The sequence below is a fragment of the Salvelinus sp. IW2-2015 genome, linkage group LG4q.1:29, assembly GCF_002910315.2.
Source record: "Salvelinus sp. IW2-2015 linkage group LG4q.1:29, ASM291031v2, whole genome shotgun sequence".
Lineage (NCBI taxonomy): Eukaryota > Metazoa > Chordata > Actinopteri > Salmoniformes > Salmonidae > Salvelinus > Salvelinus sp. IW2-2015.
Window position 1 is genome coordinate 88,351,009 of NC_036842.1, and position 24,672 is coordinate 88,375,680.

The 24,672-nt window shown below is 43.7% G+C and overlaps 2 protein-coding genes across 2 annotated transcripts in view; one reads left to right on the forward strand and one right to left on the reverse strand.

Moving 5' to 3' along the window:
* Nucleotides 1-7,744: 7,744 nt before the first annotated feature.
* LOC111962752 (carbohydrate sulfotransferase 1-like) lies at nucleotides 7,745-13,668 on the forward strand. The gene has a single exon (XM_023986062.2). The coding sequence runs from the start codon at nucleotides 9,419-9,421 to the stop codon at nucleotides 10,709-10,711; it is 1,293 nt and encodes a 430-aa protein (XP_023841830.1). The 5' UTR covers nucleotides 7,745-9,418; the 3' UTR covers nucleotides 10,712-13,668.
* A 4,401-nt stretch (nucleotides 13,669-18,069) lies between these two features.
* Nucleotides 18,070-24,672, reverse strand: part of LOC111962755 (transmembrane protein 263-like) — a 41,063-nt gene continuing 34,460 nt past the window's right edge. The window contains exon 3 of the mRNA XM_023986063.2: nucleotides 18,070-22,078. Within this exon, the coding sequence (XP_023841831.1) occupies nucleotides 21,798-22,078 (281 nt within the window). The 3' untranslated portion in view covers nucleotides 18,070-21,797. The remainder of the gene's footprint in view (nucleotides 22,079-24,672) is intronic.

Genomic DNA, 24,672 nt, shown 5'->3' on the forward strand with positions numbered 1-24,672 from the left:
AGAGTTATATTTATTTACTAAATAAACTAAAGTAAAAAATAACATAAAAAGTAACACAATAAAATAACAATAATGAGGCTATATAGCAGCGGTTCTGTTGTCTTGATAGGTCTGTAGGTATGATATTTGATTGCAGGTTAACTTTACAGTAATTGTATAGGTCAACAACTCAGATGTTGTAAAGCAGTCTCAGATTCATTGTCTCTTTCTTGTTTGATGCCATTCCATTAACTAGTTCTAGCCATTATGATGAGCCTTCCTCACTGCTCAACTATAGTCTCTTGTATATTTCCACTAGATGTTGGAACATTGCTGAGGGGACTTGCTTCCATTCAACCAAGAGCACCAGTGAGGTTGGACGATAATGCCTGGCTCACAGTCGGCGTTCCAATTCATTCCAAAGGTGTTCGATGGGGTTGAGGTCAGGGCTCTGTGCAAGCTAGTCAGGTTCCTCTACACCGATCTCGACAAACCATTTCTGTATGGACCTTGCATTGTGCACGGGTGCATTGTCATGCTGAAACAGGAACGGGCCTTTCTCAAACTGTTGCCACAAAGTTGGAAGCATAGAATCATCTAGAATGTCATTGTATGCTGTAGGGTTAAGATTTCCCTTTACTGGAACTAAGGGGCCTAGCCCGAACAATGAAAAACAGCCCCAGACCATTATTCCTCCTCCACCAAACTTTACAGTTGGCACTATGCATTGGGGCATGTAGCGTTTTCTTGGCATCCGCCAAACCCAGATTTGTCTGTAAGACTGCCAGATGGTGAAGCATGATTCCTCATTCCAGAGAAAGTGTTTCCACTGCTTCAGTGTCCAATTGCGGTGAGCTTTACACCACTCCAGCTGACGCTTGGCATTGGGCTGCTCGGCCATGGAACCCCATTTTATTACACTCCTGACGAAGCAGTTTGGAACTTGGTAGTGAGTGTTGAACCCGAGGAGAGACTATTTTTACGTGCTGCGTTTCAGCACTCAGCGGTCCCGTTCTGTGAGCTTGCGTGGCCAACCACTTCGCAGCTGAGCCATTGTTGCTCCTAGATGTTTCCACTTCACAATAACAGCACTTACAATTGACCGGGGCAGCTCTAGCAGGGCAGAAATTTGACAAACTGACTTGTTGGAAAGATGGCATCCTATGGCGGTGCAACGTTGAAAGTCAATGAGCTCTTTAGTAAGGCCATTCTACTGCCAATGTTTGTCTATGGAGATTGCATGGTTGTGTGCTCGATTTTATACACCTGTTAGCTACGGGTGTGGCAGAAATAGCTGAATCCCCTAATTTGAAGGGGTGTCCTCATACTTTTGTATATACAGTGCCTTTGGAAAGTATTCAAACCCCTTGACTTTTCCCACATTTTATTACGTTACAGCCTTATTCTAAAATGTATTAAATTAATAAAAATCCTCAGCAATCTACACACAATACCCCATAATGACAGGTCTTTACACATTTTTGCAAATGTATTAAACATAAAAAACATAAAAACCTTAAAACCATCAGTTTTAAGACGCTTTGCTATGAGACTCGAAATTGAGCTCAAGTGCATCCTGTTTCCATTGATCATCCTTGAGATGGTTATACAACTTGATTGGAGTCCACCTGTGGTAAATTCAATTGATTGGACATGATTTGGAAAGGCACACACCTGTCTACATAAGGTCCCACAGTTGACAGTGCATGTAAGAGCAAAAACCAAGCCATGAGGTCGAAGGAATTGTCCGTAGAGCTCAGAGACAGGAATGTGTCGAGGCACAGATCTGGGGAACGGTATCAAAACATTTCTGCAGCATTGAAGGTCCCCAAGAACACAGTGGCCTCTATCATTCTTAAATGGAAGAAGTTTGGAACCACCAAGGCTTTTCTTAGAGCTGGCCGCCCGGCCAAACTGAGCAATCGAAGGGCCTTGGTCAGGGAGGTGACCAAGAACCCGATGGTCACTCTGTTAGAGCTCTAGAGTTCTTCTGTGGAGATGGAGAAACCTTCCAGTAGGACAAGCATCTCTGCGGTACTCCACCCATCAGGCCTTTATGGTAGAGTCTGTCAGACGGAAGCCATTCCTCAGTAAAAGCCAAGAGACAACCGACTTGGAGTTTGCACCTAAAAGGCACCTAAAGACTCTCAGACCATGAGAAACAAGATTCTCTGGTCTGATGAAACGAAGATTAAATTCTTTGGCCTGAATGTCAAGCGTCGCGTCGGGTGGAAACCTGGCACAATCCCTACGGTGAAGCATGGTTGTGGCAGCATCATACTGTGGGGATATTTTTCTGTGGCAGGGAAGTCAGGATTGTGGCAAAGATGAACGGAGCAAAGTACAGAGAGAACCTTGATGAAAACCTGCCCCAGAGCGCTCAGGACCTCAGACTGGGGTGAAGGTTCACCTTCCAACATAACAACGACCCTAAGCACACAGCCAAGACAACGCAGGAGTGGCTTCAGGACAAGTCTCCTTGACTCCTTGAGTGGCCCAACCAGAGCCCGATCGAACATCTCTGGGGAGACATGACAGAGCTTGAGAGGATCTGCAGAGAAGAATGGGAGAAACTCCACAAATATAGGTGTGCCAAGCTTGTAGCGTCATAGCCAAGAATACTCGATGCTGTAATCACTGCCAAAGGTGCTTCAACAAAGTCCTGATTAAAGGGTCTGAATGCTTATGTAAATGTGATATTTCAGTTTTTATTTGTAATAAATTTGCAAACATTTCTAAAAACCTCTTTATGCTTAGTGATTATGGGGTATTGTGTGCATTTTTATGAGAAAAAAAAAGAATATAATCAATTTTAGAATAAGACGGTAACATAACAAAATGTGGAAAAAGTCAAGGGGTCTAAATAGATTCCGAATGCACTGTACTAATGCAGTTTTTCAAGTCCCTCTGATAGGAGACTCTCGAACGAAGATCTCGATGTTCTCTTACGTCTCAGACTGCTGTGTTTTGCTAGCCCATGAAACGAAGGAATAGCGTCCGGTGTGAACAAGGGAACAGCTTCGTCGGAGTTGACGATGGATTTTAAGTCAAAATCGAGGTTAGTAACTGTCGATCTGGTGTCCAGAAGTGCTTGGAAATAAGATTGGCAATGTGATAATAGTATGAACTTTCTTTACAAAATATAAGTTGACTGAGAACACATTCTCATTTACAGCAATGACCTGGGGAATAGTTACAGGGGAGAGGAGGCAATGTCCCCAATCACTGTCCTGGGATGTTTTTTTTTTAGACCAGAGGAAAGAGTGCCTCTTTTTTTACCCCCTTTTTTCTCCCCAATTTCATGGTATCCAATTGGTAGTAGTTACAGTCTTGTCTCATCGCTGCAACTCCTGTACGGACTCGGGAGAGGCGAAGGTCGAGAGCCGTGCGTCCTCCGAAACACAACCCAACTGCTTCTTGACACAATGTACATCCGACCCAGAAGCCAGCCGCATCAATGTGTAGGAGGAAACACCGTACACCTGGCGACCTGGCATGCACTGCACCCGTCACAACACAGGAGTTGCTAGTGCACGATGAGACAAGGATATCTCTGCCGGCCAAACACTCCCTAACCCGGACGACGCTGGGCCAATTGTGCACCGCCCCATGGGCCTCCCGGTCCTCCCAGTGCCTTAGACCACTGCGCCACCCGGGAGGCCGAAAAAGTGCCTCTTACTGACCCTCCAGCACCACTTCCAGCATTATCTGGTCTCCCATCCAGGATCAATCCTGCTTAGCTTCAGAGGCAAGAGGTTAGCCTACATTTTCCTATGCATTGTGGATTAGCCAGCAGCATACCACCCTGCATCCCACTGCTGGCTAATCCACAATGCATAGGAAAATGTAGGCTAACCTCTCAAAACTATTTAGACTGTTTTGATCAGACAGCCTACTACAGAGTACAACTTTCAGTAAAACTGAGCTGGTGCCAAAAAAGCTCATTCCCTTCCTGCTAATAGAGGTGGCCTCTGTCAACAGCTTCTCTGAATAATGGAAAACACAGGTTGAGTCGTAAATGACACACTATTTCCTATATAGTGCACTACTTTTGACCAGAGCCCCCTGGTCAAAGGTAGTACACTATGTATTTAATAGGATTCCATTTGGGATGCATCCCCAGACTGCCGTGGCCTGTGCTTGTCTTAATTAGAGTTGAACCTGACAGCAGACTGTTTTCCAAGAACTTCACTCTTCTCTCCTCTAGACTAACTCATTCCAATTATTCCAAATCGAGTCATCTGTCTCGACTGGAGGAATGGAGGGACCCGGAAGTTTGGGCAAATGCCAGATGGGCTGCTCCATCTTTAGCCCTGTGAACCCATCTAAATTGATATGTGTTGTGTACAGAATGACCATTATTTGGCTACTACTAACAATGGACCAGAAAAAATAATGATAAATAAATAAAAATGGACCAGTGTGTTAGAAATGCCTCGGCTAATTTCTGGTCCCAGTCTGCCCCTGGAAGCATCCGCAGACAGCTGGGGGAACAACCTTGGCCAACTGTGTGGCATGTTCTTGGCTCCTGTTCCATTCAAATGATCAGCTATGGGAGGCATACAACCACCCGCACGCACGCACACACACCCACACCCGTACGCACGCACGCAAACACACCCGCCCGCACACGCTCGCTAGCCTGCCCACCCACCCACCCACCCACACATGCGCACAAGGTGAGCTATTCATGTCTCACTTATTCATATTTCACTCTCACAATGTCTGTGGGGTGTGGAGGTGTAAACCATTTGAAAGGTTAATTATCACAGCAATTCACAGTAATTCCCGGCAATTCACAGCAATCCCCATCAATTCTCAGCAATTCCCAGCAATACCCAGCAATTCCCAATAATTCCCCAGGGAGATTGTCTTGATCCTATTCCAACTGTATCCTCTCTAGCCGGTGTGACTTATTGACTATGCAGACACAGATGTTGATGTTTTCCCCCGCATGTTATTGTAGCTAGAACTTGTGTTTACATTCAATTATGAACAGCTAGACGGTATGTGCTCTGCAGCAATGCTTACTGCCTAGGCTTCCGTTTAATGATTCAGTCTTTCGCAGGGCAGCAGGTAGCCTAGCGGTTAAGAGCATTGGGTGGTTAACCAAATGGTTGCTGGTTCAAATCCCTGAGTTGACAAGATGAAACATCTATTGATGTGCCCTTGAGCAAGGCACTTAACTCTAATTGCTCCTGTAAGTCGCTCTAGATAACACTGTCTACTAAAATGTGAATTGGCACGCGTGTGCAGATGTGAAATGTTTATACTCAATGTCATACCTTGGGCTATCAGTAAGCCTCCCTCTCAAACTTGCTGGATTGATAACGGACCTTTAGCCTTGGGCTGCCTCCCAAAGGGCACCCTATGGGCCATGGTCAAATGTAGTGCACTCTATAGGGAATAGGGTGCCATAGACAAAAACACCATGTCTTCGTCCATCTCTGCTTAATAATTTGTAGTCTTTGCATATAGCTGAGCCAAGGCACTACTCAGGTTCCTAGGCTTAGCTAGTCAATTTCAGAAATAGTCAGTTGTGGAGTCACTCTGCATTACTGAAGACAAAGAGTGATTTAGCATAGAGGAGACTGGACAGTCCTGTATGTGTGTCTCCTCGACACATATGGAGAGCTTATTACTAATGCTCACCAGGGTGGATTGAAGAGCACAGGCCCATCTCCGCTCAACCACACACTCACCCCGCAGACATTTTCCAATGCTTGAGCACACATGCTGATTGAAACCGAAGTTGCGTTGAACACACAAAGATGAAACTGATTTAGCTAAAGCCAACCATAATCTTACTTTTGGCAGTCTGGGGGTTTGGTTGAAATTGCTTGGAGGGGGTGGGTGAGAGAAAATCCTATTTCAAATGCAGATGTCTGGGTTCAAGCAAATTGAGCAAGAGAGAAAAAACAGAAGCGTTGAGGCGAGGGAGGAGAGGGGATCAGAGGAGAGAGGAAAGGGGGAGGAGAGGAGAGAGAAGAGGGGGATGAGAATAGGAAAAAGGTACAGGTAGAGAGGTACAGGTTGAGAGGTACAGGTAGAGAGGCTTACAGGTAGAGGTACAGGTGAGAGGTACAGGTAGAGAGGTACAGTGTAGAGAGAGGTTACAGAGTAGAGAGGTACAAGTAGGGAGGTACAAGGTAGAGAGGTCATACGAGAAGGTACGGAAGAGAGGTAAGGTAGAGAGGTACAGGTAGAGAGGTACAAGTAGGGAGGTACAGGTAGAGAGGTACAGGTAGAGAGGTACAGGTAGGGAGGTACAGGTAGGGAGGTACAGGTAGAGAGGTACAGGTAGAGAGGTACAAGTAGAGAGGTACAGGTAGAGAGGCCATGAGAGACCATGGGTGAAGGTACTAGAATAATAAGAAGATACTAGAATAGGTACACTTTCTTCAGCTATTAGTTGCTATGAGTTTTGAGTTTGAGCTACGAGTTTTTAGTTTGAGCAATGAGTTTTGAACTTCAGCCATGAGTTTTGAGTTTGAGCTATGCGTTTTGAGTTTGAGCTTTGAGTTTTATGAGCTATGAGTTTTGACCCATGAGCTATGAGTTTTGAGCTATGAGTTTGAACTAAGAGTTTTATGAGCTATGAGTTTTGACCTATGAGCTTTGAGCTATGCGTTTTGAGTTTTGAGCTATGAGTTTTGACCCATGAGCTATGAGTTTTGACCTATGAGCATACACATTTATTAGCTATACAGTAGGCACTATTACATTATTTTTCTGTTCTCTATGACAACTGGCTTTGTGTTCTGAACTGTCTGTCTGTTCTGGCTCGCAGCCATTCAGCTGCAGTCTAGGACTGGATCCTAAATGGAACCACATGCCTTATGTAGTGCACTATTTAAGGGGGTGCCATTTAGGACGCATTGAGCTCTGAGATCAGATCTAACCTCAACTGTTGGGACAAATTTTGACATCTCTGTTTTTTTTAAATGCAGCCAGACTGATGGAGTGATGCTGATAATGTCTCTTCTCATTCAGGCTGCATTAGCTCAATGATGTTGCCAGCCAGACCATGCTCATCTAATCCAATACTTACTTAGGCATACTAAGTTTCAGTTTTGCGTTGTTGTTTGTTACTGAGAGAGAGCGAGCAAGAGAAAGTAGAGAGACAGTGTGTGAGAGAGAAAAAAAAGAGAGAGAGGGGGAGAGAGAGAGAAAGAGAGAGTGACAGATAGAAAAAAGGCAGAGGTTACAGAAGATATTGTATTTATACCTTGTGGTATTCACTCAGTTGTCACTAAAGCACGAACATTCTTTGCAGAGTAAATATCAATCAGATGTTCATTTTTTTGTACAGAAAGGCAGCCAGAAGAACAGAATATGAATTCAAATCCAACTGACTGGTGATGTAGATGGAACATGAATTATTATTCTGGCCCTTTAGTCTCTGCTATATAGGATAGTAATTTAATTTATTTCTCTCTCTCTCATTAGACCTTACCAATGCCTTGCATAAAATACCTGTCTTCATAGAGATTGTAACTCTCAGTATTTTACAAATGTATTAGAAAAGTTTCAAATAGCCTAGCATTTATAGAAAATACTCAAAATATTTTTAAAGAAAATACAAATACTTAAATAGGCATGTATTTGAACCCAGGTCTGTTCACTTAATCCATGTGACTGTGAGTATCTCAGACTGCAACATGTGCTTGCCAGGGGCTGTGGGTGGGAGGGTTGATAGAGGGATGTAGATGAGGTTTAGGGTGGTCCAGAACGCGCGGGCACTTATTGGCACACCTCACACACAGCCAAACCACCAACCTATAGCCTAAACTACAACATGCGCATTAGTCAAGGCAATCTGGAATAGCCTACACGTCGGTGCGGTGGCGGCGGGTTTTGCGAAGGCTTCGGCTGCAGCATCATTCTCTAATCTGTTCTGCCCTGTGTCTTGGAGTTTCATTTTCTTCTGCCTTGCAACTTTGACTTATTTATCTTATCACGATCTCATCCTTGTAAAACACGGACTGATTCTGATTATTCTACATGTGGGAGCAGTTCCTGTCGTTTTGCTATTCCGACGCACGAGGGAAGAAGACGGGACAGCTGCCGTTCGATAATGTTTAGTCCGAAAAGATCAGATTTTTGTGACGACACGTTTTGAACCGTCACATTGCTTTTCTATTGTTTTTCACGGACACCTTTTATTTACCCACTATGAATGTATGTGGTAAGAAAGTAGTTTATTGGAATCTTTTGGGTTTATGCATTTTATTTATGTTTAAAATGTGTTTTGTGTGTATTAAGAAGAATAACATGACCGTTATTTGGTCATTTCAAATATGAAAAGTGTTATTGAGGCTATGCCTAGACCATTTGTGTAGGCTAATCATCTTCGAATGAAAGCGTATTCTGTTGCACTGCGGTAAATCACAGATCTCATCGCGCTGTCTGTCGTCAATTGTTCGTTGTCACATCTATCCCTTGCCAGATGTAGCGTTGCCAGAGAAATTACAAGACGCTTTTCTACAGGTGCCGCCAGCCTTTTGTCACGATGAGTGACTGAAAGAAATTCAGACAGGTTTTTGCATTAGTCTGATTTCAATCACTGATTTCCTTAGTTTTTATTCAAGGGGAAAATAAAATACCAAACATTTACAAAGTAGCATAACATGTTTATTTTGGACACATTTTAGGATTTTAGATGTTGTGTATCTTATATTCTCATCAGAAGAAAGCCACCAGTATTGACGAACAACTGCTAGCTACGTTAATTTGTGTTTTAGATAACAACATTTTTAACTTGAAAGCCATTTTTCTTATCTGTGGAGTATAGATAATATTAGTCGAATAGAGAATACCATACAGTATAAGTATATAGATGTAAAATATAGGCTCAAATGTATCCTTGACATAAACAATTGATTGTATTTTTATCAATTATGTTTTATTGATTGTATTACTGCCACTGGAGATCTGAACATGGTGAAGCTATTTTATATAAATGGTATCTACATAAATATATCCATTATCGAAATTAGAATCTACATTATGGAATCTTAGGTCCTAGGAATCCTATAGTCTTTGATGTAGTATTTAATTGCGTTCTGTAATTTGGGGTTGCCTACAGCTCAAAGTACAGAAATGCTATGGAACAAAAAAAACAATAACAACTAAACATCCAAACTGGGTCTGTTTTATTGTGTTTGACGGTATTATATGAGGGTACGGCCTTTATTACAGTTCAATAAAACAACAGTAATAAAACAAATTGTAAGATCAACAAAGTAACTATCTAGGAAGAAAAAGTATTGGATTCAAAACACTAACTTTTTTGTTTCATAGTGAGACAGCTGTATAAGCTGTTTTGCTGCTTCTTTCTGTCGGTGTTTGTGGATTCTATACAGCATGAGTGTATCCCAATTATTTGGATTTTTTGCTCCACCAGGATCTGAACAGACTGCATCATCTATCTAAATGAATGAATTCAGCCATGCAATGTTCCTGGAAGGCTGTGATTCTGCTAGCCTTAGCGTCCATAGCGATCCAGTACACAGCCATCAGGACGTTCACAGCCAAGCCATTCCAGATGTGTCCAGTGACAATCTCCAACCCTCTGAACTGTGGCATGCTGGGGCAGGATGTGGTGGACTTGTCTTTTGACAAGCGGATCTGTGACGACTTTCTTTACTTCTCCTCCAATGTCTCCAGGAAGACCCATGTTCTCATCCTGGCCACGACCCGCAGCGGCAGCTCCTTTGTGGGTCAGCTGTTTAACCAGCACCAGGATGTGTTTTATCTGTTTGAGCCGCTCTACCACGTCCAGACCACCCTGCTCCCCCGCCTGTCCCACAGCAGGACGGCAGGCGACACCAGGGTGATGCTGGGGGCTAGCAGGGACCTGCTCCGGAGCCTCTACGACTGTGACCTTTACTTCCTGGAGAGCTACATCAAACCCCAGCCGGCCAATCACAGTACAGACAAGCTGTTCCGGAGGGGAGCCAGCAAGGCTCTGTGCTCCCTGCCCGTCTGCGACGCCTTCAGTCCTGGAGAGTTGAACATCGATGAAGGAGAGTGCGTCAAGAGGTGTGGCGGTCTCAACATGACGCTGGCGTCGGACGCTTGCCGGGAGCGGCGCCATGTGGCCATCAAGACGGTGAGGATACCGGAGGTGAGTGACCTCAGGGCTCTGGTGGAGGACCCTAGGCTCAACCTCAAGGTGATCCAGCTGGTTAGGGACCCCCGAGGGATCCTGGCCTCACGCATTGAGACCTTCAGGGACACCTACCGCCTCTGGAGGATCTGGAGGGCCACTGGGAGGAGGCCCTACAACCTGGACCTCACCCAGCTTACCATGGTCTGTGAGGACTTCCTGGGATCTGTAACCACTGGGCTCAGCAAGCCCCCCTGGCTCAAAGGGAGGTATATGCTGGTCAGGTATGAGGACCTGGCCAAGAACCCTCTCCAGAAGACCAAGAAGATCTATGATTACTTGGGTCTGGTCATGGACAAGAACGTAGGAGACTGGATCCAGAACAACACTAGGGGAAGCAATGATCTGTCAGCCAAGCATAAATACGGCACTGTTCGGGACTCAGCGGCCAACGCAGAAAGCTGGAGGCTCAAATTGTCTTATGACATGGTTGATTACACACAGACTGTGTGTCAGCAAGTTCTACAGGAGCTGGGTTATAAGACTGTCAGTTCGCCCGAGGAGCTGAAAAATCTGTCTCTCACTCTCATCGAGGACAAAACTTTTGTACCTTTTTTGTAGAAAAGCAAGGGCCAATCACAACGCACAACTATTTTTGTTATATTTACATTGTTGCCTTCATTTCCTCTCAGATTTGCACTAAACCTCAGAAACCTTGACGACTCCTGTGGTAAGATTTAAGACATTCAGAACAGCACAAGAAACATCATTTGGGAATGCTGTTTTAGAGATTTTAGTATCAATGTTTTATCGATACTGAAGGGACACTAATGTCAGGTTAATTGACATGAACAACCTACAGTGAAGCACCATCCTACTTAAGATCCCTGAATGCTGACAGTTGCATTGACAAAAGTGAATGTTAATATTTGTACATCAAGAAAACTGGACCTACTGTACAATGTTGTTAGGGAATGTACCTAATCATACCCATAACTGATACATGCTGAGGTGTAGGCCTATGACAAAACCATGCAATATACATTTGAATGTTGCAGTCAATTTAAATGGTGTTGTTTAAATGTTACAGAGGGTAAGAATTAAGGAGTGGCGCTTTAATCGTGTTGATATAGTTTAACTGAGGGTTGTCAAATCCACCCTCACCAAAGGGTAATGAGTGCCGGACAACAGTGATTTTACAGAGGCTTCATCCCAAATGGCACCCTATTCCCTATCTAGTGCACTACTTTTGATCAGGTTCCATTGGGATTTGGTCAAAAGTAGTGCACTGTGTAGGGAATAGGGTGCCATTGCAGACGCAAACATAGTTTACCCTGATCATCCAAGTGTCAGCGAGGTGTTGGAAATGTTTAGTTCGACTTCCCGGCCAACTACTGACGATGTGGAGCAGGCAAGCAATCGGAGACAGCTGCAGTAGCTGATTAGTCTTATACAGGTAAGCTAGCTCTGGTCTTCACAACAGTATCAGGGTAGTGGAGTTTTCAATCTCTGGAAGGAATAGAATTGAATTGAATAGAATACAGTAGAATACAGAAACTGACCATTATGCTGTCACAATAAGTGAGGAAGGCCTTTGTTATTATCTATTTATTTATTTATTTTGAGTTATTACTTTACAAACATGTACTAAAATAACTTACATGAAACAGTGACAGGCTGGGAAATGACCTTACCCAATCCCCTTGGAATCCTCTGAAATATTGAGGGGGTGATGTTCATAAAGTTGAGTTCTTTACTCGTCAAAGACACTGTTTTAAAACATATTTTCCTTTATTATTTTCCCCTAACCCTACCGTCCCTCCCCTTATTGGAGTAAATGAATGGACAACAACACTTAGGCTTCTACTTCTCGCTTATACATACTATATACATCTTACAGACACAGTATATTACAATAGTTATCTATTGTTTGTTTTTTGTCCCATCCTTCAGCTACCCTCAACCCCTCCCATCTATCTCTGAACACCATCCAGTTTTGATTTCTATTTGCCATATATTTTTCAACTGTGCTGTTTCACAAAAGTTCTGAACCTATATACACCAACTTTCAAAAGTTTGGGGTCACTTAGAAATGCCCTTGTTTTTGAAAGAAAAGCAATTTTTTTGTCCATTAAAATAACATAAAATTGATCAGAAATACAGTGTAGACATTGTTAATGTTGTAAATGACTATTGTAGCTGGAAACGGCTGATTTTTAAAGGAATATCTACATAGGCGTACAGAGGCCCATTATCAGCAACCATCACTCCTGTGTTCCAATGGCACGTTGTGTTGGCTAATTCAAGTTTATCATTTCAAAAGACTAATTGATCATTAGAAAACCCTTTTGCAATTATGTTAGCACACGCTCTAATGTACTTGTCCTCTTGCTCAGTTGTGCATCGGGGCCTCCCACTCCTCTTTCTATTCAAAAACAAGGAGTGATGGTTGGAGTGATGGTTGTTGATAATGGGCCTCTGTACGCCTATGTAGATATTCCATTCAAAATCAGCCATTTCCAGCTACAATAGTCATTTACAACATTAACAATGTCTACACTGTATTTCTGATCAATTTCATGTTATTTTTATGGACAAAAAATGTGCTTTTCTTTCAAAAACAAGGACATTTCTAAGTGACCCCAAACTTTAGAACGGTAGCGTACATTTTACGGACACAGTATATTTTACATTAGTTATCTTGTTGTTATTAGTCCCACCCTTCAGCTCCACTCAACCCCTCCCATCTATCTCTTAACACCATCCAGTTTTCATTTCTAGCTGCCATATATTTTCCCACTGGGCTGTGATGTTTCACAAAAGTTCTGAACTTTTCTATTCTCATAGTTTCTACAGATTGTAAATTAAAGCTACATTTTTTGGCCAAGAGTATTATTATATTATTGATCGATTGACTATGACTTTTTAAATCACCCAGCAGTGCTCTTTGCAGATTTAGCTCCAGGTAAATGTTGCAATTCTTCAGCCATTCCTGAACCTGCAACCAAAGCTACATATGGACAGTACCAAAACAAATTATCTAATGATTCTGTCTCTTCACAGCAAAATCTGCAGAGCTGGGATGGTTGTATCCCCATATATATAACATTCTGTTGGTTGCAATAATTTTGTATAATCATTTAAATGAAAAAAGTTTTGAATCCAGCCTCGTTTTGTGTATCAGTTCATAAACCATGTGCCATGGAATTGGTACATAGAAAATCTCTTCCCAACTATTTTGCAATCTACACGGCACAGCTGTCTTTTTTCTTTTTCTTTAAATTAAAGTGGTATGTGTTTTTTATTCATCACAATTTTCTATAACCAATTTTGGTCTTTAATGCAGGGCCGACAGACGAGTTCTTTACGTTCTCCCCCTTCCATTTTTGCGGTAATGCTACAATTAGTTAGTTGTAATTTTGGATAGAGCAGACAATCCCATTTGTTTTTGTTAACTGCATGTGTGACATAACTCCACCAGTCCTATTTATGATATAATTTACAAAGATTATACCATTTTTATTTTATTATCAATTAGTATATTTGGGTTTACCCATAATATTTGTGGTAATATTTGTTCTGTCTTTTCTGGTGGATTAAAGTGAAATTGCAACCAACTTTCTATGGCTTGTTTTAAAAATATCAATATTTTGGAGTTGATTTCATAAAAAAAATGAAAGTGAGCGGTTGTAATCTGAATAAAGGGAAAAAGGCCATTCTTGAACATGGGGACAGACATGATTAATAATCTGCTAGAGAACCAGTTCGGATTTAAGTATAACATTTGTATGACTGAAGCCTTTAGTGAGAGGTCCAATGTTTTAATAGTTAATCATTTCTGCCCTCCGAATTCATATTAATTATATAACTAAGCCAGTTTAATTTTGTCTGACTTGCCTTTCCAAATAAAATGTTATATTTTTTGCTCGTACAATTAAAAAAACTAGTCGCTAGGTGTAGGCAAGGCCATGAGCAAATAGGTCAACTGTGACATGAATAAAGAGTTTATCAGGGAGATTTTTTCACAAATAGACAGATATTTTCAAAGATCTTATCTATTTTTGATAACTTTCTATGAAAATGTATTGTTGTGAGATCATTTATTTATTTGGGGATATGAATACTGAGCAGGGGAACAACTTCCACTGGGGATGGGTACATGTCCCCCCACATTCTGAAATTGCATTTTTGTCGCCCCCAGTTTTATCATTGGAATGTGATACAAAGCAGACATGTCTCTAATTATCTGTGTATATTCCTGCCAAAACACCAAAACCCACTCCTCAAGATGACTAAGAGGCAGAGAGAGAGAGAGGCAGAGAAAGAGACAGCAGAGAGAGAGAGAGGGAGAGAGAGAGGGGGGAGACAGAGAAAGAGACAGGTAGAGAGAGAGAGAGAGAGGCAGGGAGAGAGAGAGAGAGAGAGGCGGAGAGAGAGAGAGAGAGAGAGAGGGTGAGAGAGAGAGGCAGAGAGGCAGAGAGAGAGAGAGGCAGAGAGAGAGGGGGAGAGCGAGAGAGGCAGAGAGAGAGAGGAGGAGAGGGAGAGAGGGAGAGAGACAGCGAGGGGGAGAGGGAGGGAGAGAGCGACAGAGAGAGGGAGAGAGAGGGGGAGAGGGAGAGAGAGAGGGAGAGAGAGGAGGAGAGGGAGAGAGGGAGAGAGACAGCGAGGGGGAGAGGGAGGGAGAGAGCGACAGAGAGAGGGAGAGAGAGGGGGAGAGGTAGAAAGAGAGGGAGAGTGAGCAGCAGAGCGAGGGAGGGGGAAAGGGAGAGACAGCGAGGGGGAGAGGGAGGGAGAGAGCGACAAAGAGAGGGTGAGAGCGAGAGAGAGGGGGAGAGAGGGAGAAAGAGAGGGAGCGAGAGCAGCAGAGCGAGGGAGGGAGAGCGAGTGAGAGAGAGGGAGAGAGCGAGAGAACTGTACTACAATATGAATGGAGGAGAACAATCTGTTCTCACAATGATTTTATTGCAGTTCTTTGTAGGTTGGCAGAGGTACAGTTGTTAGGTACAGGAGTACAGTTCTGTTCTTAGTTTTGTGTCACTGTTAGACTCCTGAGGATAACGAGATGCCCAAAAGGAGCTTATCATACCTAGCTGGTACAGAAGTCATTGTCAAGAACGTCTGATACTTCAACAAAAGCTAAGTATAGAGTAGCACTGGTCTTTTATAAACTGAACACTGATCTCAAACCAAGGTTTACTTACACTTCCCTTATTTAAAATAACCAATCAGCAATCAGGATTAGACCCACCCATTTTATAAATTGGCATAATTGACACCTATAGGGATACAGTGTCACCTTATGCAATGCTTCTGCACTGATAAGACCTATCAAGTCAACGTGATTGGCTGTGAGGGGGCGACAGCAAGCATTGAATACTGTGGTTCTGTATGCATATCTGCAAGATCCGATTATGCCCATTTCATGTTGTCCATTACACGGGATATCTCGTAACGAGTACGTCACCACGGACAGGAACGGAGACCATGTCAGTAAGAGACACAGCTGCTAGACGAGGGCTGGCAGTAACACCAGGAGATCCAACTCCACCTGTCGTCTGGCTGACGTGGTGATTTGGTACAGTGCACAGCACAACACAGGAGAGAGGAGAGAGATGCTGGAGGAATTCACATTCAGGGAGAGTCCCAAATGACACCCTATTCCCTTTAGAGCGCCCTATTTTTGACCAGAGCCCATGGGGCCTCTGTATAGGTAATAGGGCGCCATAGGTAATAGGGTGCCATAGGCAATATGGTCTCTGCATAGGTAATAGTGCGCTATAGGTAATAGGGCCTCTGTATAGGTAATAGGATGCCATAGGTGATAGGGTGCCATAGGTAATAGGCCCTCTGTATAGGTAATAGGGCGCCATCTGGGTTTCATCCTCAGTGATAGAAGGTGTGGTGCTGACTGTGTTGCAATGTGTCACTGAACAGATTATAGAGGCATGACCGAAGCTAAAGTCAACCACACATCCACAGCCGGATGGAATAGAAACTGGAAAGTACATTATTTCACACCATTGGAGTAGTTGAAAACAACCCACCCTGAACCTCTATTCTCATCTCATCTCCTCTACTATCACTCTTCTTAGTACACAGCAGACAGCCACCACAAGAGACAGCCACCACAAGAGACAGCCACCACAGGAGACAGCCACCACAGGAGACAGCCACCACAGGAGACAGACACCACAGCAGACAGCCACCACAGGAGACAGACAGCACAGCAGACAGCCACCACAGGAGACAGACAGCACAGGAGACAGACAGCACAGGAGACAGACAGCACAGGAGACAGACAGCACAGGAGACAGCCACCACAGAAGACAGCCACCACAGGAGACAGCCACCACAGACAGCCCCACAAGCAGAACAGCCACCACAGCAGACAGCACCACAGCAGACAGCCACCACAGCAGACAGCCACCACAGCAGATAGATACCCCACCACAGCAGACAGACTCCACAGGAGACAAACACCACAGGAGACAGCCACCACAGCAGACAGACACACACAGCAGACAGACAACCCCACCACAGCAGACAGACTCCACAGGAGACAAACACCACAGGAGACAGCCACACACAGGAGACAGCCACCCCACCACAGAGAGAGAACCCTACGACAGCAGACAGACATCCCACCACAGCAGACAGACAGCCACCACAGCAGACAGACAGCACAGCAGACAGACAGACAGCACAGCAGACAGACGCCACGGGAAACGGACTCCACGGGAGACGGACGCCACGGGAGACGGACGCCACGGGAGACGGACACCAGAGCAGACAAGACAGACACCAGAGCAGACAGACAGCAACCACAGCAGACAGACAGCAACTAACAGCAGACAGACAGACACCACAGCAGACAGACAGCAACACAGCAGACAGACAGCAATCACAGAAGACAGACAGCAACCACAACATACTGCCACCAGAGCAGACTGCCACCACTGGAGAAAGCCCACAACAGGAGACATCCACCACCACAGGAGACAGACACAGCAGACAGACAGACAGACACCACAGCAGACAGACAGCACAGCAGACAGACAGCACAGCAGACAGACAGCACAGCAGACAGACATACATCACATGAGTAAGACAGACACGACACATCAGACGGACAGACACCCACAGCAGACGGACAGACAGACCACAGCAGCAGACGACAGCAGACAGACAGACAGCCACACAGCAGACAGACAGCACAGACAGACAGACACCACAGCAGACACAGACAGCACAGCAGACAGACACCACAGCAGACACCACACAGCAGACAGACACCAGCAGACAGCAGACACACCAGCAGACAGACAGACACCACAGCAGACGAGACACGGACAGCCCCACAGCAGACAGACAGACAACCACAGCAGACAGACAGACACCACAGCAGACACACGACAGCAGACAACCACAGCAGACAGACACCAACAAGCGAGACCGACAGACACCACAGCAGACAGACAGACACCACAGCAGACAGACAGACACCACAGCAGACAGACCGACACCACAGCAGACAGACACCACAGCAGACCGACACCACAGCAGACAGACACCACAGCAGACAGACACCACAGACTGACTCCACAGGAGAAGGTAGGTGAGTAGAGGGAGAAGTCAAGGAGGCAGCATCACCAGCATTACTATTAACACATAATGCAAAAGCAGACTAATATTGGAATATTCTCACAAATGTGTCCTGTTATTCCAATACATGATACCATGAATGACCTTCCCATCAGCTGGACCCATAACTTCCTCTGAGGGCAGAGGGGTCTCGTGTGGCTCAGTTGACAGAGCATGGGTTAGCAGAGCATGGGTTGTGGGTTAGATTCCCACGAGGGACCAGTATGGGGAAAAAGTACAGAAATGTAACCACTCTGGATAAGAGCATCTGCTAAATGACTGAAACATAAAGGAGTATTCACTTTTTGAGCGACCGAATAAAATGCAACAAATTGCAATTAAAATACAGAGTAGCTTTATTTATAGAATACAGCATCAGTTTTTGCAAAAATAGTTCTATCATAGACAAAAAAACTGCAACCCCAATGACACACTATTCACTATACACTGAGTGTACAAAACATTAGGAACACCAGCTCTTTCCATAACATAGACTGACCAGGTGAATCCAGGTGAAAGCTATGATCCCTTATTGATGTCACTTGTTAAATCCACGTCAATCAGTGTATATGAAAGGGAGGAGTCAGGTTAAAGAAGGAGTTTTAAGCCTTGAGACAACTGAGACATGAATTATTTATCTGTGCCATTCAGAGGATGAATGGACAAGACAAAAGATTGAAGTGCCTTTGAGCGCGGTATGGGTGGAGGTGCCAGGCACACCGGTTTGAGAGGATTAAAAACTGTGGGAAGAATTGGAGTCAACATGGGCCAGCATCCCTGTGGAACGCTTTTGATACCTTGGAGTGTCCATGCCCCGACGAATTGAGGCTGTTCTGAGGGCAAAAGGGGGCGCAACTCAAAATTAGGCAGGTGTTCTTAATGTTTTGTACATTTAGTGTATAGTGCACTATATTTGACCAGGGCCCCATCCCAGTTTATAGTAACAGAGTCTCCAAGACATATATTAACTAGCAGAAGTGTCCCGATGAAAACAGTAAAGACAGGACAAGATGAAACAGCGTGAAAATGAAATAGGCGAGACTTGTCATAATAATAAACAGCATATTGTGTTCAGGAAGAAGGAAAAACGACCTATTGAAACATGCGATGCATAATGTGAGGGTGTGGAAATACCATGCCAAGTGTTTTCTCTTTATTTATTTTCAAATAAAAATGTCCTCAAAGTGAATGTTCAAATAAAAATGTAAGAAACCAAACCGAAAAGGAGAACAAACAGGACACTGGGAACAGACATCTAGTTTCGATTTACATGTGGTCAAGTTGTCAAATAATGTGAATTCAACGTGAAATTAACAAAACATTTCACCATGTCATTTGATTTAGGTTAAAAGTTGGGTGGGGAAAAAAATACGAAATTGCCTTATGTGTTGACTTTTTTCAAATCCAATCAGTTTTCTGTGTTGATAACGTCATCACATTGAATTATTGGGTTGAAATGATGTGGAAACAACGTTGATTCAACCAGTATTTGTCCAGTGGGAAGAAATTGGTCATCTACTTTTATTCTCTGATCAGAATGGACAGTAATTCAGGATTACACGTAACAATGTGGAAGTGAATTAGCTAGTCCCCGATCCGTTTATATGGATCGGGGACTAGCTAGAAGGCTAGAAGTGATTGGAATGCATATAAATAAAAAGCATGTTTGTTTTCAACTGTCCCTCCTACTCTGGGAATGTCGGTGTCAACTATCTATCAGTATTTATAAATGTAATGCAGGGACGGGCACCTTTGATGGGCGTGGGTGCCACAACAAATCTGAAATCATCATGAGAGGCTGCAGTGGCTAGCGGGTCTGCGTACCCACACATGTAGTCAGAGCTACATTTTGTTGTTCGTGGCCCCCCTCTTGACAGTGGAGATAATCTATATAGATCTTTTTTTAGTGTTAAATTCCTGCAATTATACACATTTTGCCATGAGGCATAGAGAAAATGTTGCACTTTTAAAGCAAGTTTGATGCAATTCTACACTTCTTGCCATGTGGAGTAGAGAACATTTAGCAATTTTATAACTAATTCCATGCAATTCTACTCATTTTGCTGTGGTGCGGAGAGAAAGATTTGCAGTTTTTAAGCTAATTTCCTGCAATTCTACACATTTTGTTAATATCCATGGGCACCCTCAGTCTGTAATTTCACCACGATTATTACAAGTTTAGATAGCTGGATAGACTAATTTACCAATCTAAAAAATGTAAATTGACATGAGCTAATTGAGTGACTGTCAGTGACTGACATAAGACAAAAACTGCTGATGCACAACCACATTTAAAAACGGCACCTTGTGTATTCTACTATTCTTACTCTCAACAGTAAGTTGAGACCCCGACTGAGTTCACATTTTTGAAATGTGTTATTATTTATAACTTTTTCCGTTTTTGGAAATGAATCCCCGGGCCTACAAAAGGGGGGGCGCGGTCCCTGATCGAATGCAAATGTAGGGACATAAACATACATTTGAGTAAAGTACATACACGTGAATAAAATGGGTTATGTCCCAAATAGCACGTCACTCCCTATACTGAACAGTGCACTACTTTGGATTACAGCCTTATGGGTGCTGGTCAAAAGTAGTGCACTATAAAGGGAATAGGGACCAGAGCCCTGGTCAAAAGTAGTGCACTATAAAGGGAATAGGGTGCCATTTGAGACGTAGGCATGAACTATGATGCTTGAAACTTAACAAGGTTCATCCTGGTAATGTCTTTGATAGGCCATTGTGAAGCGGATTTACAAAATATTTAAATGGACACGGATTTCCTGATTTATCAATAACTCAGCCATCTCTTAACTTTAAGGCTTCCCGAGTGGCTAGAGGCGTCACTACAGACCCTGGTTCGATTCCAGCCAGTATCACAACCGGCCGTGAATGGGAGTACCATAGGGCGGCGCACAATTGGCCCAGCGTCGTCCGGGTTTGGCCGGGGGCAGGCCGTCATTGTAAATAAGAATTTGTTCTTAACTGAATTGCCAGGTTAAATATATATATATATCTATATAAATATATATATATTTTTAAATGTGTGTTTCTTTGTTGGTGAAATGGTGCTTTATTTATTTAAACAGCTCAGGACATCTGCTGGTATATGTAACATGTACGTAAAAATGTCATTTCCATGACTTGTTCTGTCCGTTTCTATGCAATTACACACTTTGTTGACCACATCTCCAACTCATCAAGCATTGAAAAAAACACCTGCAGTACAATGAAAATATTTACTGCAAGACTGCTAGGTTCCTCTAACCTTCTTTGTCTGCATCAATAGGAATCATATGCCTATTTTTCACATATATTTTATAACACATACACTACCGTTCAAAAGTTTGGGGTCACTTAGAAATGGCCTTGTTTTTGAAAGAAAAGCAATTTTTTTGTCCATTAAAATAACATCAAATTGTTCAGAAATACAGTGTAGACATGGTTAATGTTGTAAATGACTATTGTAGCATATTCACATACACACATTGTTTGGTGTGTATTCCCCAATCACTGATGTCAAACTGATGAAATTAAGTTGTGTAAAGTACCTTTCACTTAGTTTTAATACTTGTCAATGTAAAGATACCTTTTCATAGTAAAACTGGAAGAATTTAAATAATCTCAAGCCTTTGAGAAATGAGAAGATGTGCCCTTGCTGAATCGCTACCAAATTGTTGTGGATTGTCTTCATATTATCATGCCCTTCCCCACCCAGACCCAGATCAATCAAAAAGACATGAGATCCCTCTCAAGAGTACCTCGGCAGTAAGTTCCACATTCTGGTCAATTCCTATATCCTAACAAATCAACGTTCCCATAATCCCCCTCTGTAATGCTTCCTTAGGGCAGTATTCTGACTTGAGATCCGCAACCTTACCTCAGATTTCCGTGCAAATCGCCCAATGACGTCAACGAATGATTTACACGGAAATCCGAGTTACTTGTGCCTTTTTCAACTCTGAATGGTTCCCCATAGTAACCAGATGGAACCTAAACACAGCAGAGAGACAGGGAGACATTTATAAACTATACTGTAGCAATGGGGTGGTAGTTGGGTCTAGGTCTAATCAGACTTGTCCTTTTTCTTTGGTGTAACTTTACTGGCTACAGCATACCCTACCGCCCCCACTCCTCCCGTCACCATGGAAACGCTGCCCTTGACCAATCCCACGCCGGCGGCCGGCACGCTGGTCACCACCGTCTTGGTGATGTCATAGCTCTTACAGCCCACCCAGGCCACGCCTCCCCATGTCGCTCCGACCGCCCCTCTGGTCATGTTGAAGAGACCGCCGGTCACCCTCCAGATTACCCCCGCCTCGGTCTTAGGGTGGTCCTTCTCTCTGTCTGCAGGGGGGAGGGGTGGGAGAGAGAAAGAGAGAGGCAGGGAAAGGAAGAGGGAGAGAGAAAGACAAAGAGAGCGTATTTATTTTTATTTTTATAGATTCATCATTTGTGTCTAGGTGCCTGAAAGAAAGTTCCAGATGAAAGCTTTCCATGAGTTTTCTCAATGGTGTTTATAGCGGTAGACGTTAAACAGAGGAAAACAAAGTAGATTAACATTCCCTCAGAGGAACAAACAGGACCACTGACTACAATAACGCCAATCCATCAATCCCAAAAAGCTTTTTATTCCCTACATAGTGGACAACTTTTGACCTGGGCCTAATGAGGCTCTGGTCAAAAGTAGTGCACTATGTAGGGAATAGGGTGCCATTTGGGATGCAAAGGGACGCTGCGAAATGTAAGATTGATGTATTGGAGGTATTGTAGTCAGTGGTCCTCCCTAAAGTACAACATCTCAATACGAAGATTAATGTCACATATCTGATATTTATATCTACATGTAGCCTAGCGGTTTGAGCATTGGGCCAGTAACCGAAAGGTTACTGGTTCAAATCCCCAAGCCCCACGCTAAGTGAAAAATCTGTCGATGTGCCCTTGAGCAAGGGCAAGGGCTCCTGTAAGCAAGGGCTCCTGCTTTGCATAAGAGCTTCTGCTAAATGACTCAAATGTGAAATGTACCTAGGGATGGAGGAGAACGTTCTTGTCTGCTCTAAAGCCTCAGATCTACATGACCTAGCTGATGACTCAAGAGTTCACATTATTATCTCTCATTCTGTTAACATCTCCTATTTCAGTCCCAATATAATTGCTAGGGTTTACCACCTGGTCACTGATAATAGGGACAGTTTTCCTTCACAGTGGAATACAAGCCTGTTTATATAAAAAGCTTATTAGTGGAAACTTCGCTCTACAGCTTGGGGAAAATAAAGGCACCTATAAAATGGGTTATGGTGTTTATGGTCTATGTATGGTGTGTGGCTGTAGTGAACCACAACGCATGTCCATGGTTGTTTTCACTGCTTACAGCTGACAGACTTTCAAAGTGAATGGCACTTAAGGAATACCTAGGATAGGATAAAGTAATCCTTCTGACCCCCCCCCCCCCTTAAAAGATTTAGATGCACTATTGTAAAGTGGCTGTTCCACTGGATGTCATAAGGTGAATGCACCAATTTGTAAGTCGCTCTGGATAAGAGCGTCTGCTAAATGACTTAAATGTAATGTAAATGTAAAGTGGTTGTCTGAGTCATAGGCCAAGGCTTTAAAATGTGGCATAAAATATGGACAGAAAAAGCTTTTAAAAGAAACTTTGTGAGAGGAACAGAGAGAGAGAGAGAGACAGAGCGAGAGCGAGCGAGCGAGAGAGAGAGAGAGAGAGGTCCTTGAATTTGTAATGGTACTCTCCAAAGTGTACCACACTAATAAATGTCTAGTGAAGTCATTATCATTCCCTGATTAATGCATCATCATTTTTGGGTGAATCTAGTCCATTGACTGCACTGTGCAGTAAAAAGGCCTTTACGGCCACATCACCCAATCTCACCATAGCCCAGAAATCATATACCACTCCACCCTAGCAGATAAAGTAGTCCCTGTCACATCTTTGCATGATTTGACACAGTTCTGTTTATTTCCCCCTCTCAATCCTAGCAGAACATTGGAGGTGACAGTTCTGTATGTCTTCCAGCTCCACCCCCCCCCCCCCCCACCCCATTTTGGCTTGACAAAACATGCATTAACTAATGTACTGTGGTAACTAGCGAGGGGTGAGTGGGAGAGAGACACTCAGCCAGAGTGAGCTGTTCATGTCATCCCTTTTTACACTGATAATGTCTTTATAAATAAAAAACTAAGACCCTGCTCCTGCTCCCTCCTGCTCCTCCTCCTCCCTCCTTAAAAAATAATATTCAATAGGCCTTCTATTCAATAGCCACCTGGAATAAGCCTACTACAATAGCATATAGGCCAAATGTTCAATAGCTTCCTATCCACATGAGGTACAGATATAATGGGCTCCTGTAAGGGGTGCGTAACTGGCGGCAGGGAAGTCAGGTGCAGGAGAGCAAAACTGGGTCATCAACGGAGCAGTTTTATTCATAAAACCACCGGAACCAGAACAATAAACAAATGGGTACAAAACCCATCGCGCACCAGAGAAAACGTGCACATGCACTTACAATAAACAATTCCGCACAAAGACATGGGGGGGAACAGAGGGTTAAATACACAACATGTAATGAGGGAAATTGAGACCAGGTGTGTGAGAAGACAAGACAAAACAAATGGAAAATGAAAAGTGGATCGATGATGGCTAGAAGACCGCCGAGTGCCGCCCGCCGAGTGCCGCCCGAACAAGGAGAGGAACCGACTTTGGCGGAAGTCGTGACAGCTCCTGAGTGGAGCAGCGGTCTAAGACACTGCATCTCAGTGCTAGAGGCGCCACTACAGACCCTGGTTCGATTCCAGGTTGTATCACAACCGGCCGGGATTGGGAGTCCCATAGGGCGGTGCACAATTGGCCCAGCGTCGTCCAGGTTAGGGTTTGGCCGGGGTAGGCCAAGAATTTGTTCTTAACTGACTTGCCTATTTAAATA

Coding starts and splice junctions, on each gene's coding strand:
- LOC111962752 (XM_023986062.2), top strand. CDS start 9,419: ATGAATTCAGCCATGCAATGTTCCTGGAAGGCTGTGATTCTGCTAGCC.